This window comes from Eretmochelys imbricata, chromosome 17, assembly GCF_965152235.1.
Source record: "Eretmochelys imbricata isolate rEreImb1 chromosome 17, rEreImb1.hap1, whole genome shotgun sequence".
Classification (NCBI taxonomy): domain Eukaryota; kingdom Metazoa; phylum Chordata; order Testudines; family Cheloniidae; genus Eretmochelys; species Eretmochelys imbricata.
The window spans coordinates 19,776,691-19,790,674 of record NC_135588.1 but is presented as its reverse complement, the minus strand read 5'-3'; the positions used below and the strand labels follow the sequence as shown (position 1 = coordinate 19,790,674).

The 13,984-nt window shown below is 43.9% G+C and overlaps 1 protein-coding gene across 1 annotated transcript; it reads left to right on the top strand.

Annotated features, from left to right (window-relative positions):
- Positions 1–6: 6 nt before the first annotated feature.
- MDH2 (malate dehydrogenase 2) lies at positions 7–13,628 on the top strand. The gene is made up of 9 exons (XM_077836815.1): positions 7–200; positions 4,189–4,357; positions 5,267–5,350; positions 6,976–7,085; positions 7,849–7,974; positions 8,661–8,738; positions 10,762–10,861; positions 11,740–11,891; positions 13,310–13,628. Exons 1-9 carry the CDS (start codon positions 135–137, stop codon positions 13,439–13,441), a joined length of 1,017 nt encoding a protein of 338 aa, XP_077692941.1. The 5' UTR covers positions 7–134; the 3' UTR covers positions 13,442–13,628.
- Positions 13,629–13,984: the final 356 nt, after the last annotated feature.

Below are 13,984 nucleotides of genomic sequence, written 5' to 3'. Positions count from 1 at the left end.
CCTTGAGCGGCAAATCTCGCGGGGCTTGGGGCTGGCTCTCTCGCGTTGCCCGGAGGCCGGAGTCGCGGGGGCGGAGGTGATCTCGCGGTGCTGCCTGTGGTGGAGGTCGTTGGAGTCACCGTCCCGGGCCCGTCATGCTGCTCTCCCGCCTCAGCGGCCCCGCCGCCGCGCTCCGCAGGGGGATCGCCACCTCGGCCCAGGTACCGGCCGGGCGCGGGCCCGAGGCCTGCCCCGCGCGCCCCCTCCCGGGCCCCGCGCTCCCTTCCCCTCCCCCCGCTCCCGCGCGCTCCGCTCCCCTTCCCCCCCCGCCCCCGCGCGCTCCCCGCCCCCGCGCTGCCCCGCACGCTTCCGCCCGGCTCTGCGCCGTCCCGCGCGCTCCCCTGCGCGGGCGGGCTGCGCTTTGCTCTGCGCCAGGGGAGCGTCGCCGCGCTGCTCTTCAGTCCCTGCCCCGCCCCGGGACCCGACTGCTTGGGGTGAAATGGGGAGGGGGGTCCCCGCGCGGGGCCTTCCACCACGAGCACCCCCCCCTTCGGCCAGGCGGCCCCACCTGGGAGCCTTGGCTGTAGGGCAGCCCCCTCCCCCGCTCCAGATGGGGGGGAATTGAAGCGCAGCCCGGGGTGTGACTGCCCCAAGGTCACACCGCACATCCCAGCCCTGACTGCCTTTGACTTGCCCTGGCTGCGAGGCCACGCTCCCCCGAGATCAGCCAGTCGCTTCTCCACCCCCTTTCCCCTTTACACGGGGTCGCGGGTGCCAGCGATTCTTCCCCGCTCCTTGCGGCCCCTGGCCTGAGCTTGTAGGTTTTAGGCGTCAGGCATTTTTCTTTTCAAATGCCTCTTGACAGTCCTTCCATCGCCTCTTTGGTCTTGCTCATCCTTTTTTGCTGTCCTCCTTCCCATGCTTCCTTGTTGCTTTACTCCTGTTCCTGTCCTATGTCCAGCCTACCTTAGGCGTGTGCTCTCCCGCCTGTCTCCTGTGGGACAAATCAGATGTGTTGAAATGGGGTCTTTTCCGTTTAACTCTACTATGCCCATGGCACGTGTAGTCAGTTACGGTGTTACACGCTGCTTGTTAAATTTAATGCTTACGTTTGAATGACGAATGTTAACTTGAGAGACAAGGTGGATGACAGAAAGAGGAGGTAATACCTTTTCTTGGACCAACTGTGGTCCAATAAACCTCTGTGTGGCTCAAAAGCTTCTCTGTCATCAACAGAAGTTGCTGCAATAAAAAATATTACCTCATTCACCTTGCCTTGCTGATATTCTGGGACCAGCATGGTTGCAACAACACTGCAACCAAGTATTACCTTATTTAAGTTGGATCGCCTGTTAAATAGTTACTACAAACAACAAAACAGGCTAGACATGGGGTAGCAACCCTGAAATACTGGAGTGAAAGGTGGGGCATATTGGACATCTTTAGGTGTCCAGCAACACAAATAGTTGAAGGTATTAATTTTGTGACACTGGGCCACAAAATAAACATGCCATTCTGCTTCTCTATCCTTTTGGCTATTCACTTCTGATCAGGACAGAAATGGTCTCTTATTGGTCAGATGTAGCTAGTAATCAGCAGGTGTGTGGCGACTAAATATTGACAACATTTTAATGGAGCTGAGAGGTAGTAGATTGGTATTGATTACATCAATCCTTTCCTGAACATAAGTATTGAATTGTTTCAAAGTAATGATGGGAATTAAGGGTGGAGGCTGCCGATTAAATCTGTTTAAGTCAATTTATGCATGAAATTTGGTCTTTGTTATGGGGGGAAGACTAGCATTCTATTGCCTTCTATCTTAAGTAAATAATTTCTCAGTGGTGAAGTGTTCATTTAAGAGGACTATGTCTTAATTGCAAGAGACTATAAAGCTGATTGTGTAAAGGGGACGACTAATAGAAACATTCAGACATACTTAGAAATGAACTCACTGCCTATTAATTTTCTCATGACTTCAAGTCATTTAAGAGATTTATAAGACTTCTTACCCTAAGTGTGATTTCAAACAATGCAGACTTGAGGTTCATTGGTCGCTTCATAGCAGTACACTGCCTATGACCATTGCTAGATTTTGATCTCTGTGGGAGAGAGCATTTATGCAGAATTTTACTTTCTCCAGTAACAAGCAGGCTGGATTACTGCCAAAGTGAATCCACGTTTTGATAAATAGTCTAATTACTGTTTTGTCACAGTGATATAGTCTTCCCCCTTTAAAGATGGAGCCACTTAAACAGATTTTTCAAAGGGATTGAAGAGTTCAGGGGCCCAATTCCCATTGATTCTTAGTGGGATTTGGGCTCCCAATTCCTTTGGGCCCATTTGAAAATCCCAGCTTTAAACATTAGTCATTAAAGCTATATGATTTATATACTGAGTCAGTACATTCATTTTAAAGGGGCACTGATTCCAATGTACCTTAGCAAGATAATTCTATCAGTAAAATAAACTTTCTTCTATTAAACTTCAGCTGCATTTAATTTTCCTTCTAAAAATACGAACAGTATTTTACGAGGCAGTGCAGAGGTGAGAATGCAAAACTTCGTTTTCGGCAGCCCTTTTACGAGTCAGAAACTACCTCTGAAAAATGCAGCAGGTAACCTAGTCTAAACAATAAGTATTAATGCATATTCACTCTCTGCAATCTAAGTGGATAGAGTTCTTAATCAGGAACTAAGAGCAGAATTCTGCATGGCAAGAGCGAACTACTAAAAATAGTATCTTCTGTATAATTCAAATTTCTGTTTTCAAGCAGTAGTGCTAAGCACACTCATTCAAGAAATCTATTCAAAGACTTGCGCTCCACTTTTATGCTAACCCATGCAGCCTGATAGCTGGTTAGGAGCATACCTTTGTGTGTTCATGTACTGCTTGTTAAAGGCTCAAAATTGTCAATCAGGCATAGTAAAGGTCCTCTAGTCACACAAGATGGTACAGCAAGGCCATACGAGTGTTCTCTCTCACTGCTCTCTACCAGTGTGTCTTCATCCTGATCTAGTGCTGTCAGATGGCAGTTCAGTTGCACGAGTTGGGTTTCATCAACTAGCCATCTGTTGTCGCGGATAGAGGCTTCATAACGAGTCACCGGACCATGCCATTTTAACGCTGCAGTTAAGTGGTTCCTGCCACTCCAGTAGAGACAGTGACGCGCCGCTTGTTTGCGAACACATGAATTTAGCAGCCACATTTCCGGATTTTTCTCCACTGCATTGTTAACTTGAACTATAACTCAAGTTTTGCCCCTAACGCACCTCCTGTCCACAAACGCATCTATTTTGATTGTGGTGCTTTAAGCTAGAGCTAGCTGGCCTGTTATGGAGGGCGGGTTGAAGCCCAAATGCTGCTAACACTAGAGCTAGTAATGCAGTGGAGATGCAGCAGCTCAAGATACAACTCATCAGCTGCTAATCGAATAAGTAGCTGGAACGTCCTGCAGCATGGTCACTCACTCAGCTAGCTTAGGAGGAAAGCAGATTCTTTCTTCTCATATTGACGACTAAAACTGGAATAGCCACAGAATTGTGTTTCCCTACAAAACCAGAAGGTAGACCTACCAAATTCACAGTCCATTTTGGTCAATTTCATGGCCACGGGATTTTAAAAATCATAAATGTAATGATTTCAGGTATTTAAATGTGAAATTTCACAGTGTTGTTATTGTAGGAGTGTTGTGTGGGGGTGTGTGTTTGGGGTTCCCCAATTTGAGAAATGTTAGTCTTCTCCCGTCAAATCTGTATAGTATAGGGTAAAAGCACACAAAAGACCAGATTTCACGGTTGTTTTTTTCATGGTCTTGAATTTGGTAGGGCACTACTCCTAGCAGAGTTCTGGATGGCATTTGCCATGTTGGGGGTGGGGGGGGGCGGGGGAGGGAATCTCCAAATTGAGAGACAATTGTTTATTTGATTCTTTCCTTACTGAAAAGAATCCAGCTTTGAAGAAGCATGCATCTCTTAAATGTTTGTCTTGTCTCTCCAAAGACTTGCAACTGATATTCCCTTTAAGAAATTATGTCTTCCATAAGAATTTAGTTTTGAATCCAGTTTGCCCACTGTCTGGTTTAAAACAAAACTAAACTTAGACAAATAGAGCTCTTCAAAAATCAGTAGCAAAAAAGTGTGATGAAGGCTCCAAAGCCATTACTGAGTAACTACTAAAAACCATCTGTGTCCTTCTTTCTTTTCTCCTCAGAGCAATGCTAAAGTGGCAGTGCTTGGTGCCTCTGGAGGGATTGGCCAACCTCTTTCCCTTCTACTGAAGAATAGCCCCTTAGTGAGCCACCTCAGCCTATATGATATTGCTCACACCCCTGGCGTTGCAGCTGACCTCAGCCACATTGAGACAAGAGCCAATGTCAAAGGTATCGTAAGTCGTTGTAAATTATCTGAGGCACGTTACTGTGCGCACAACGGTCCTAGCTTGAAATGATTCTTAAATGTATTATGTGTAGGCTACACACCAATATTACTGTATATGAAGTGGGGAACTACTTGTCCTTTATAAATTAAATTCCTGTTAACTTGAAACTAAAACTGGAAATGGCTTATTTCTCCGAATAACTTCTCAGAACAAGATTTAGTTAAATAGATCAGCTGCTGCTGAGATGGTCAGAACATCTTTAGCTACTTTTTCACTTTTTTTTTTGTCCACTGAAAAACTATTTATGGCTAATGTGAAATTTCACACTGGCTACCAGAATAAATTCAGTAAAAATTGAGACATTTGATCATAGACTTTAGCTAGCAGCTGTATTTTCTTTCTTCCATAAATTCAGAACTTTGTAGGAAAAACCGGTTACCATAGTAGCTCTTTGAGATAGCCTGTCTGAATCTACACTTCTAGAATGCATCTCCCGAGGATGTGGCTTGGTATAGGCAATCTCAAAGAAAAATTCTATCTAAACTTTCACTTTTATGATATATTTACTCTTCTGGTTTCCATTTCATTTATAGGGTCTGTTATCAAGAGAAAGTTTTGCTTGGTGCTTGATAGGAGGCATAGGGATTTGTTTTGATTCATGGAATATAATTACAAACATTTCTTCTGAGGACAGAGGTATTTGCATATTAGATTGTTTGAGTCCCTCTAGTAAAACTTAGCCATTCTCATTCTAAGGGATGAAATTAATATTGAAGAAGGTAAAGGCTACATTAAAAATTAACATGGATATCCTTAAACATACAGTTTCATACACTACTAAATTTGATTTGGACAGTTTAATCTTTCACTGGAACAGTAACCGCATAGTTACCTGGATCTTCCATTGCAGGTTTTATTGGATCTGAGCAGTTGCCAGACTGTTTGAAGGGCTGTGAAGTTGTAGTTATTCCTGCAGGAGTCCCTAGAAAACCAGGTAGGTCTTAATTTTATTGAATGTAGCACTCTAAAATGTTTGGATTATTGTGGTAAGGTCTGAAATGCTACACCATTACTTATGTCTTGAGTCTGCAAGTCCCTCAGAAGATCATCTTCGGTTTAGAGCACTGGATGGACTCTAACATTTGGGGTCTGTTTCTGGCTGTGCCATAGAATTCCTGTGAGACATTAGACAATCTTTCTGTTTCCTGGTTCCTCATCTGTAAAAGGGAGATACACACTTGCAAGGTAGGCAAGTATTTAATGAATTATTGAATATATGAGGCACTCATGCTAGAGTTATAAGCATCATAGAAAAGCCCATAAAGGCTTCATGCTGAAAGTAGTACTGATGGATGTTCCAGGAACAAAACTTCATTTTATCCTGCTGTTAACTGGGACTAGAGACCAATCTTGGGAGTATAAAATTAATGTAGTACTGACATTTTTATACTACTGTCCCTTCTGAGGATCTGAGAACTGTACAAATGTTAATGAAGCTTCACAACACCCTTGTGATGTATTACCTGAATTTTACAAATGAGTGGAAATTGCTTTTTGTTTGTTGGTGTTTGTTGTTTTTTTTGTTCCTAAGGTCATACAGGGAGTCTATTTCCCAACTCTGCTATATAAATCCAGACTTCTTGACTTTAAATCTTGTTCTTAAACTATTGTGTTAGGAATGTAACCAATAGTGTGGAAGAACATAAGAATGGCCATACTGGGTCAGATCAATGGTCCATCTAGCCAATTACCCTGTGTTCTGACAGTGGCCAGTGCCAGATGCTTCAGAGGGAACAAAAAGAACAGGGCAATTATTGAGTGATCCATCCCCTGTTGTCCAGTCCTGGCTTCTGGCAGTCAGAGGATTAAGGGCACCCAGGGCATGGGGTTTCGTTCTGTTACCATCTTGGCTAATAGCCATTGATGGACCTATCCTCCAGGAACTTATCCAATTCTTTTTTTTAACCCAGTTATACTTTTGGCCTTCACAGAGAGGACTGTGGCACCCATACAATGAGCAGAGTATCCATATTTGACAGTTAATGACAAGATACTACAGTGATAAGGGCCTTTTAAGTCCCCAGGCCAGTAACTAGTCAAGCATATTTGAGGAGTGAGAAGTTTAGGATAAGTCTACACTGTGGAGATTACCAGCAGAACTACACTGTCGTAGCTATGCTGACATAACCCTGTAGCGTAGAGACAACCTGCACTAGTAGAATGGATTTTTCCATTGCTGTAGGAATACCATCTGTCCAAGCCATCTATGCTGCGAGTTAGGTTGGCATAGCTACATCGGTCAGGAGTGTGGACTTTTCACACCCCTGACCAGTGTAGCTATGTTGTGCTAACTTTTAAGTGTTTACCAGGCCTAAGTGTCTTACTAGCAGAAGCTAGTTGTAAGGGATAACCTTGACACTAGCCTTGGAGGACATGAATTGCCTTCTCAGAAGTGGAGAGTCTCCAGCCAGGAGAAGTAGGAAAGAATTCGGTGGGGTCTAATACAACACTGATCCCTCCTGGTGTTATGATGGGGTAGGATGTGCTCACATTTCTAACCACTGTAATGGGAACAACTTGGTTAACTTCTGGAATGATATTCAATTTGTTGATTCCCAGGTATGACCCGTGATGACCTGTTCAATACCAACGCTACCATTGTTGCGAATTTGACGTCTGCGTGTGCCAAGCACTGTCCAGAAGCCATGATCTGCATTATTGCTAACCCGGTAAACATTAATGTCTGGGAGAGTCTGAATACATAACGAAGCCAAGGGACTAGCAGCGTTAGTTAACTGACTGTATTAACAAGCCAAGAATTAATGTAGTACCACCCTTATTAACAGATTTTCCAATCTTGTTGTGACTGAAAACAAATTGGCTAGAGCTAGATTTCCAAGTTCATGTTTAAGTCCTGTGAATATGACCAGTTCCATAGGCATAAAATGGTGTAGCAGTCCTAAACCAATAGCATGCAGTACACCCACAAGAGACAGCTACACAGGATTTGTGTCTACCAGTAAATTAGTCTGCTTAGAAGCTTTGGTTCTTTAACATGCAGCCTTTCATAACATGAATGAACCAGTGAGCGTCTTGATCCACGCTTGCTGAAGCGTTATTTCAGCCAGTCTAAGTTCTGCTCTTCAGTTTAGTTATCGACAAAGACTTTGAATAAATTTTTGTTTGCTGAATGCGTTTAACACAGGAAAACTGCACACTAGTATGTACAGAGGTATTTGAGCACTACTGTCAGCTTGCTTGTGTAATAAAATTGTGATGGTACGGTAGAAATGACATCATAGGTATGGTAAAGAGGCTCACTCTACCATGTTAGTGAGGTCTGTTTATATTTTTCTCTAAACAAAAGCTCAGTTTTGTAACTATTAGTTTGTTTGATATTTACCTGGTAAGGGTTTGTAAGTCTGTTAAAACTTAAGAGCTACCAAAAAGTATTAGTGGGGTAATGCATGCCTACCTGCTTTTCAATTATAGGTAAATTCTACCATCCCAATAACCTCTGAACTTTTTAAGAAGCATGGGGTTTATAATCCGAACAGAATCTTTGGTGTTACCACACTGGACATTGTCAGAGCAAATACTTTTGTGGCTGAACTAAAGGTAGGTTGTAATCTTCCTGCTTCAATAGATTTGTCGCTATGAACCTTTACCATTCATGTTAGCAATGCTCTGTCATAAATCATGAGTGAACAGAGCCAAGTGGTCTCAGATTCCCCAAGACCTGGAGGATAAGGGGACATGTTTTACTATTTCCAGTCTTTGGATAGTCTAAGGATAGGGTCTCTGTCCTTCACAGTGCAGTTGTCGTCAGAAGAGAATTTCATAGCTGCAGCTTGAGTCTGAGCCACATGTTTACCTTACTGACAGTGGCATTTTCACTCCTGCTAGTGCTAGAGTCCAATGCAACTGTGGAAGAGTGAGCTGGTTTCTGACATGCCCCACTGAGCAACAGACTTGTTACAGGATGTTGTCTCGTGGGATAACAGCTTGATTTTCATACGCAGGGTGGAGTTTGTAGTGCTAGCCTTTCAGTTCATTTATAAAAGCCTAGTGAGAGTAAGTTCACCGGGATAACAAACATAGATTTCTATGATGTGGTTTTAATTCATTCTTCAGAACATGACTAGACTTTAAACCGCTTGCATTCTTCTACACCATGTAGCATTACATTGCAGGTGTCTGATTAAATGTCCAGGATAGAAGGGCACACTGTGTCTAAAGGCATACTGCTTTTCTTGCCCAGACGCTTTTAAAAATAATTGCTAAAGCCATGAGTTTTCCTGCAGGGCTTAGATCCAGCTCGAGTAAACGTTCCCGTTATTGGTGGCCATGCAGGGAAGACTATCATTCCTCTGATCTCTCAGGTATGTTACAGTAAATACCCAATGTATGGAAATGTTCTTTCTTCCCCCCACTCCCATTCAGTATTGCATTAGTGTTCATCTGAAATGCTGTTGCTGATGTCTCTTTCCAGTTATCTGTGTGTGCTCATTCACAAGGGACTGTGCTGTATGATTGGAAATTTATTCTGCACACTTCCAAAGTCCTAAACCTAAAATTCTTCTGACTTTTAAATCGCCATAAACTTATGTGGCATTTGAGAGTAAGACCCTTTTCCTCAAGGAGCTTTTAGTCTAAGATAGACAAGAGCGTGGCACATCTGTTTAGGGAAGAGAGCTGAGAGAGATCATTAGTACCTGCATTTGTGAAATTCACTGTGTTGTGTACACTTCACAACCGTAAATGAGTTAAGCGGCATCCACCTCTGAGAAATGTCAGTAACTGAAGCGCAGAGATGAAATGAACGGCCGACGGTTGTACTGGGAGTCTTTGGGCAGCAATGAGAAGAAAACCCACATCTGACTCCCAGTCCTGTGCCTGAAACACAAGACTTTGAAAAAAGGGAAGGAAGGAATCCTGGAAGTGGGTTGTTGCAAGGATAAGAGATGTGTGATAGATGAGTGCTAACAAGACATGATGGGGAACAGTAAGGAGAGAGGGCTTGGAATGGGAGGAATTATACTCAAGTGTAAGTGAGGAGTGTGATTATATGGAGCTAGGAAGGGAAGGTCCAGGATCTTGAGTTTGATGTAGTAAAAGGAGGAAACTAGTAAAGGGGTGGGTGCCAAAATGACTGGAAAAGATTATTTTAGCAATGCGAGGAGCACATTTGTTAATGGTTGGTGTGGATGATGCCATAGTAAACAGAGGACTTTAAGTGTTCACAATCCTTGTAAACACCAGCAGCAGACGAGGTTCTCAGCAGTGTGTATCCAGAGACTTTTCCTTGAGGTAATCCCCTGTGCTAGAGGTGTGGAAACCATTAGTGACTCAGGCCTGCACAACATGCGGCCCCCGTGGTCTCACTGTGCGGCCCGCGGGGGGTGAGTAGGCAAGTGGCGGGGTGGGGCAAGCCAATGGCTGGCTGGCGGGCAGGCGGGGTGGTGAAGAGGCCAGTGGCTGGGGGGAAGGTGAGCTGGCGGCGGGGGATGGGGGCTGAGGAGGCAAGCCGGGGAGGGTGGGGGGATGATGAGCTGAGCGGGCAATGGCGGCAGGAGTGGGTGGGGAAACCTCAGTACGCTCCCTGCTCCGGGGAGGAGGAGGAGAAGAGGAGGGAGCGTGGCCTTGGGGAAGGGGCTGGAATCAGGGCATATCCCCTCCAGCCCCTGCCGTGAGCACCCCCATAACCCCAGCCCACCCTGACCCCTGAACCCCCCTCACACACACCCAGCCCCCTGCACCCCCTTCACGCCCCCCCTGCCCTGACCCCTGCACCCCCACACACACACTCAGCCCCCTGCCCTGACCCCTGCACCCCCCCACACCCAGCGGGGTGGCACTGGGGAAGGAGGGTTTGTTTCCGCGGGGCAGGTGGTTTGCGGGGGAAGGTGTTTCCGCGGGGCCAGGGGGTTTCGGCCCTCAGCTGTTTTTCTTTGGAGTAATATGGCCCTTGCCGCTTTACGAGTTGTGCAGGCCTGCATTAGTGTATAGCTTTGAGAAGTCAAAAGCCTACTATGCACATTATTTGAAGGGAGTCTGTCTGGTGAAAGAGGCTGCAAGATGGATCTGCTGGGTTCTCTTCCTAGTTCTACCATTAAGTGGCAGTTTGACCTTGGGCAAATCACTTGGTGTGATCTAGCTCTATTTATAGTCAATGAGAGCTTCTCTGTTGGCTCTGATGGCAACTGGATCAGGCTACATAATGGCTCTGCCTATCTTGGAAATGGGGATACGTGTCTGCCTGCTTTGAAGCACTTCGACTATGCGCTGATGAAAATTGCTATAGGAATATAAAAAATACTGTGTGGGTATTTAGGCCTCTAAAGCATTATAATGAATGCGAAAGAATGTTGAGATTTACTGATAACTGATACCTTTCCATTTTAGTGTACACCAAAAGTGGAGTTCCCTCAGGATCAATTGGAAACGCTTACGGGGAGAATTCAGGAGGCTGGTACTGAAGTTGTGAAAGCTAAAGCAGGAGCAGGTTGGTTCTTGGAAACTGTTTTGAGTCTGTTGTTTGACCAGTTCCGAGGGCGAGCAGTACTCTTCTGTTCCAGAATAGACTGGAAACTACAGGGCAATGTAATGCATTGGTGTTTACAAATCTGTGCAAATGGGTTAGTGCTGCCAATGGCATGCTTAGAAGCAATTCAGTCTTTAAGGTGGGATTAAACAGTAACCTACTGTATGGAATCTATTACTGTGCAACAACCCTCGTCACCAGCAAATTAAATGGGTCAAACACATACCACTAAAATGGCATGCCAGTGGCCAAAAGTTACTGTTTAGTGTTCGATTCAGGGCTTTTGATCTTGTGCTATGACATCCCTTGGACTTGACGAGTGTACAGTTAATTACGAACAGTTAAGCACAACTCTTGCCCTTTACTGCTCCCTTCTGCTATACAGCTCTTCTTTATTTAAAAAAGACACACAACTTGCTTATCTCATTGCAGCACAGAGGGAAGTAAGGACCAGCGAGTGCAAATGTGAAAAAACAAGCAGAGGAACATCACAAAGGAAAAATTTATTCTGCTTCTTTTGATATATAGTGCAGTAAAAGGCAAAGCTGCTTCCCCCCCGCCCCCCGTGCAACCTCTTTAAAAGAAAAGATGCCCTTGGTATGATGGGGACGGGTTCTGATGCTTCCGAAGTATTCAAAATATGTAATTACGGTATCTTCTGAGCTTGTGGCAGCCACCTAGCCAAAAATGTGACAGTTATTCAAACAGCAGAGACTGTAAACCAGTTTACATCCTACACTAGTACTAACTTCTCAGTTGGGCGTAAAGTTTAATAACAAGTGTATTAGTCCATACCACTAGGATCTCTCATATTTTTGTTCTGACTTCTGTTTGCACAGGATCTGCCACCTTATCTATGGCATATGCTGGTGCCAGGTTTGTCTTTTCTGTCCTGGATGCAATGAATGGAAAGGAAGGGGTTATTGAATGTTCCTTTGTTAGATCGGAAGAAACAGAGTGCCCATACTTCTCCACACCTTTGCTACTTGGGGTATGTATCTTGGACAGTGGTGTTTTTAACTGACATGTTTAAAGTAATAAATTGTACTTTATTAAGCCAGAAGGGTGTTGCAGAATTAGCTTGCTTGGCTAATGCAACACTTGTTCAGGAAGCATTTTAACACTTTGGATACTTGGTTCAGGCTTTTAATAATCATATTCTAATGTTTTTGTTTGACTGGGCAGTGCCTTAACTCATAAAGCTATTTTAATTTCTCATTAAAAATGTCAAGGACTATGGAATACTTTAAAGAAATATCTGCAATAGCTTTTGAGCTCCTGGTGTTTCAACAAAACTAAATAAAAGAAGGGCTTGGCTATTTTAGTACCTTCCTTACTCAGGCAAGTGCAAACTTCCTGTTTCAGTTGCTTCCTGTCTTTAGTTCTGCATTTGAATTGACTGGGTAACCAGGTCCTCTAATTTAAATCAACGTCTCGGCCTGAACTTTTGGTTCCTAGTCACTCTAAATAGGAGGTTGTAGTGTCTCCATTTATGAAGAGCTTTCAAAATGTCAATAAAAGCCCAGTTGTCTGGTCACCTTAACTTAATCTACTAAAATAAATCCTGTACGCATTGACTCCTGTGTGTGTGGAAGTCACACTGAGGCTTTCAAAGTGCTACTGGTGTCCAGGAATTGCAGTTTGATGTGGCCAGTACAGGTGCTGGGTTTAGGATTGTGCTGTGGCCTCTGGAAGTGACATAAGTGTTTTATAGTGTCATAAAACACAGCAATGTCATTTTATTTTATGTGGACTATGTGAAGAGAAGCTTTTGAGGCAACAAAAAGAAAAGGGAGTTTCAGCCCTTGCGGGAAAGAATTAATTATGGACAGCGAAAGAGTATCGTACTCACTCTGGTGAGTGGACAGAAGTAAAGACTGGAGTGAAATAAGTGGGCCAAGCAGGTCAGATACAGGGTGGTAGTCTCTAAACTCTCTGGGATCTAGAAAGCTAGAAGGATAACTTTCAAAGAGATTTGAAAATTCATTGGAAGCCACTGGTGAAAATGTATGTGATGGTCTTCTTCCTGCAGAGTAAATTTCAGGTCGTTGGACTAGTGTGTGGCTTTAGGAAAACAGAACGCTTGAAGGGAAGGGATGAAAGCACCAAAGGAGCAGTTGGTATTTCAGCTCCTCTTCCAGGAAGGAGTCAGTCCTAAAATTAGACGGGACACATCCTTTTCCCCCATCCTGACTGTGGGTAGGAAATTCATATTGAAATATAGGAGCTATGTTTGAACTGCTTTGTGAGATTCTCCTGCAGATGTACCAGTTCTAGAGACCTGAGGAGGAAGAGGAAGTTTGGTTTTAAACCCAAGTTTAACCCTCTAACTAAGCACAGATATGAAAGCTATTCCTTGCTAAAGAATGCAATGATTGTGTAACCCAAAAACCCTTCTTCCCCTGTCAGAAAAATGGAATTGAGAAGAATCTAGGTATTGGCAAGATCTCTCCTTACGAAGAAAAGATGATAGCTGAGGCCATGACTGAGCTGAAAGCTTCTATCAAGAAGGGAGAGGAGTTTGTGAAGAGCATGAAGTGAAGAGCGGATAGGGAAGAAGAATCACAGTTTCCTTAATTTATTAAGGCATCATGTCACTTTAAAAGACTCCAGATGCAAAGCACAAGCTTTGATCGAAGTCACTCTGTATTAGTGTATTATCTGCTCTCAATTTGTCAATTGGAATTCTACTCATCAATAAAACAGCCTCCTGGTTTTTTTCAGGGTACGCATTGTGAAACTCTCCACTGTGATTTCTGGCTTTCTAAAGCTGGAAACGCTCTCATATACGGGCAACCGTATTTCAAAGATTACACTTTCAGGTTTCACCCATACTGCAACACCCAGTTATGCTGCCATTTGCCTACTTAATATTCACAAACACAAGATTAATTCTTCCTTTCTTCAAAGAAGGGAACACAGTAACCTATGCAGAAGCTGATATGTTCTCTGTAACTTCTTGAGCTCCTCTTTAGTCATATTTAGTCTCTGGGAAATCCTGAGGATCACTTCTGGAGAAACTTTGGGAGCTGCTTGAGTAAATAGTACACCATCCTCTCTAGAAGAGAGGCAAATGGACTTGGC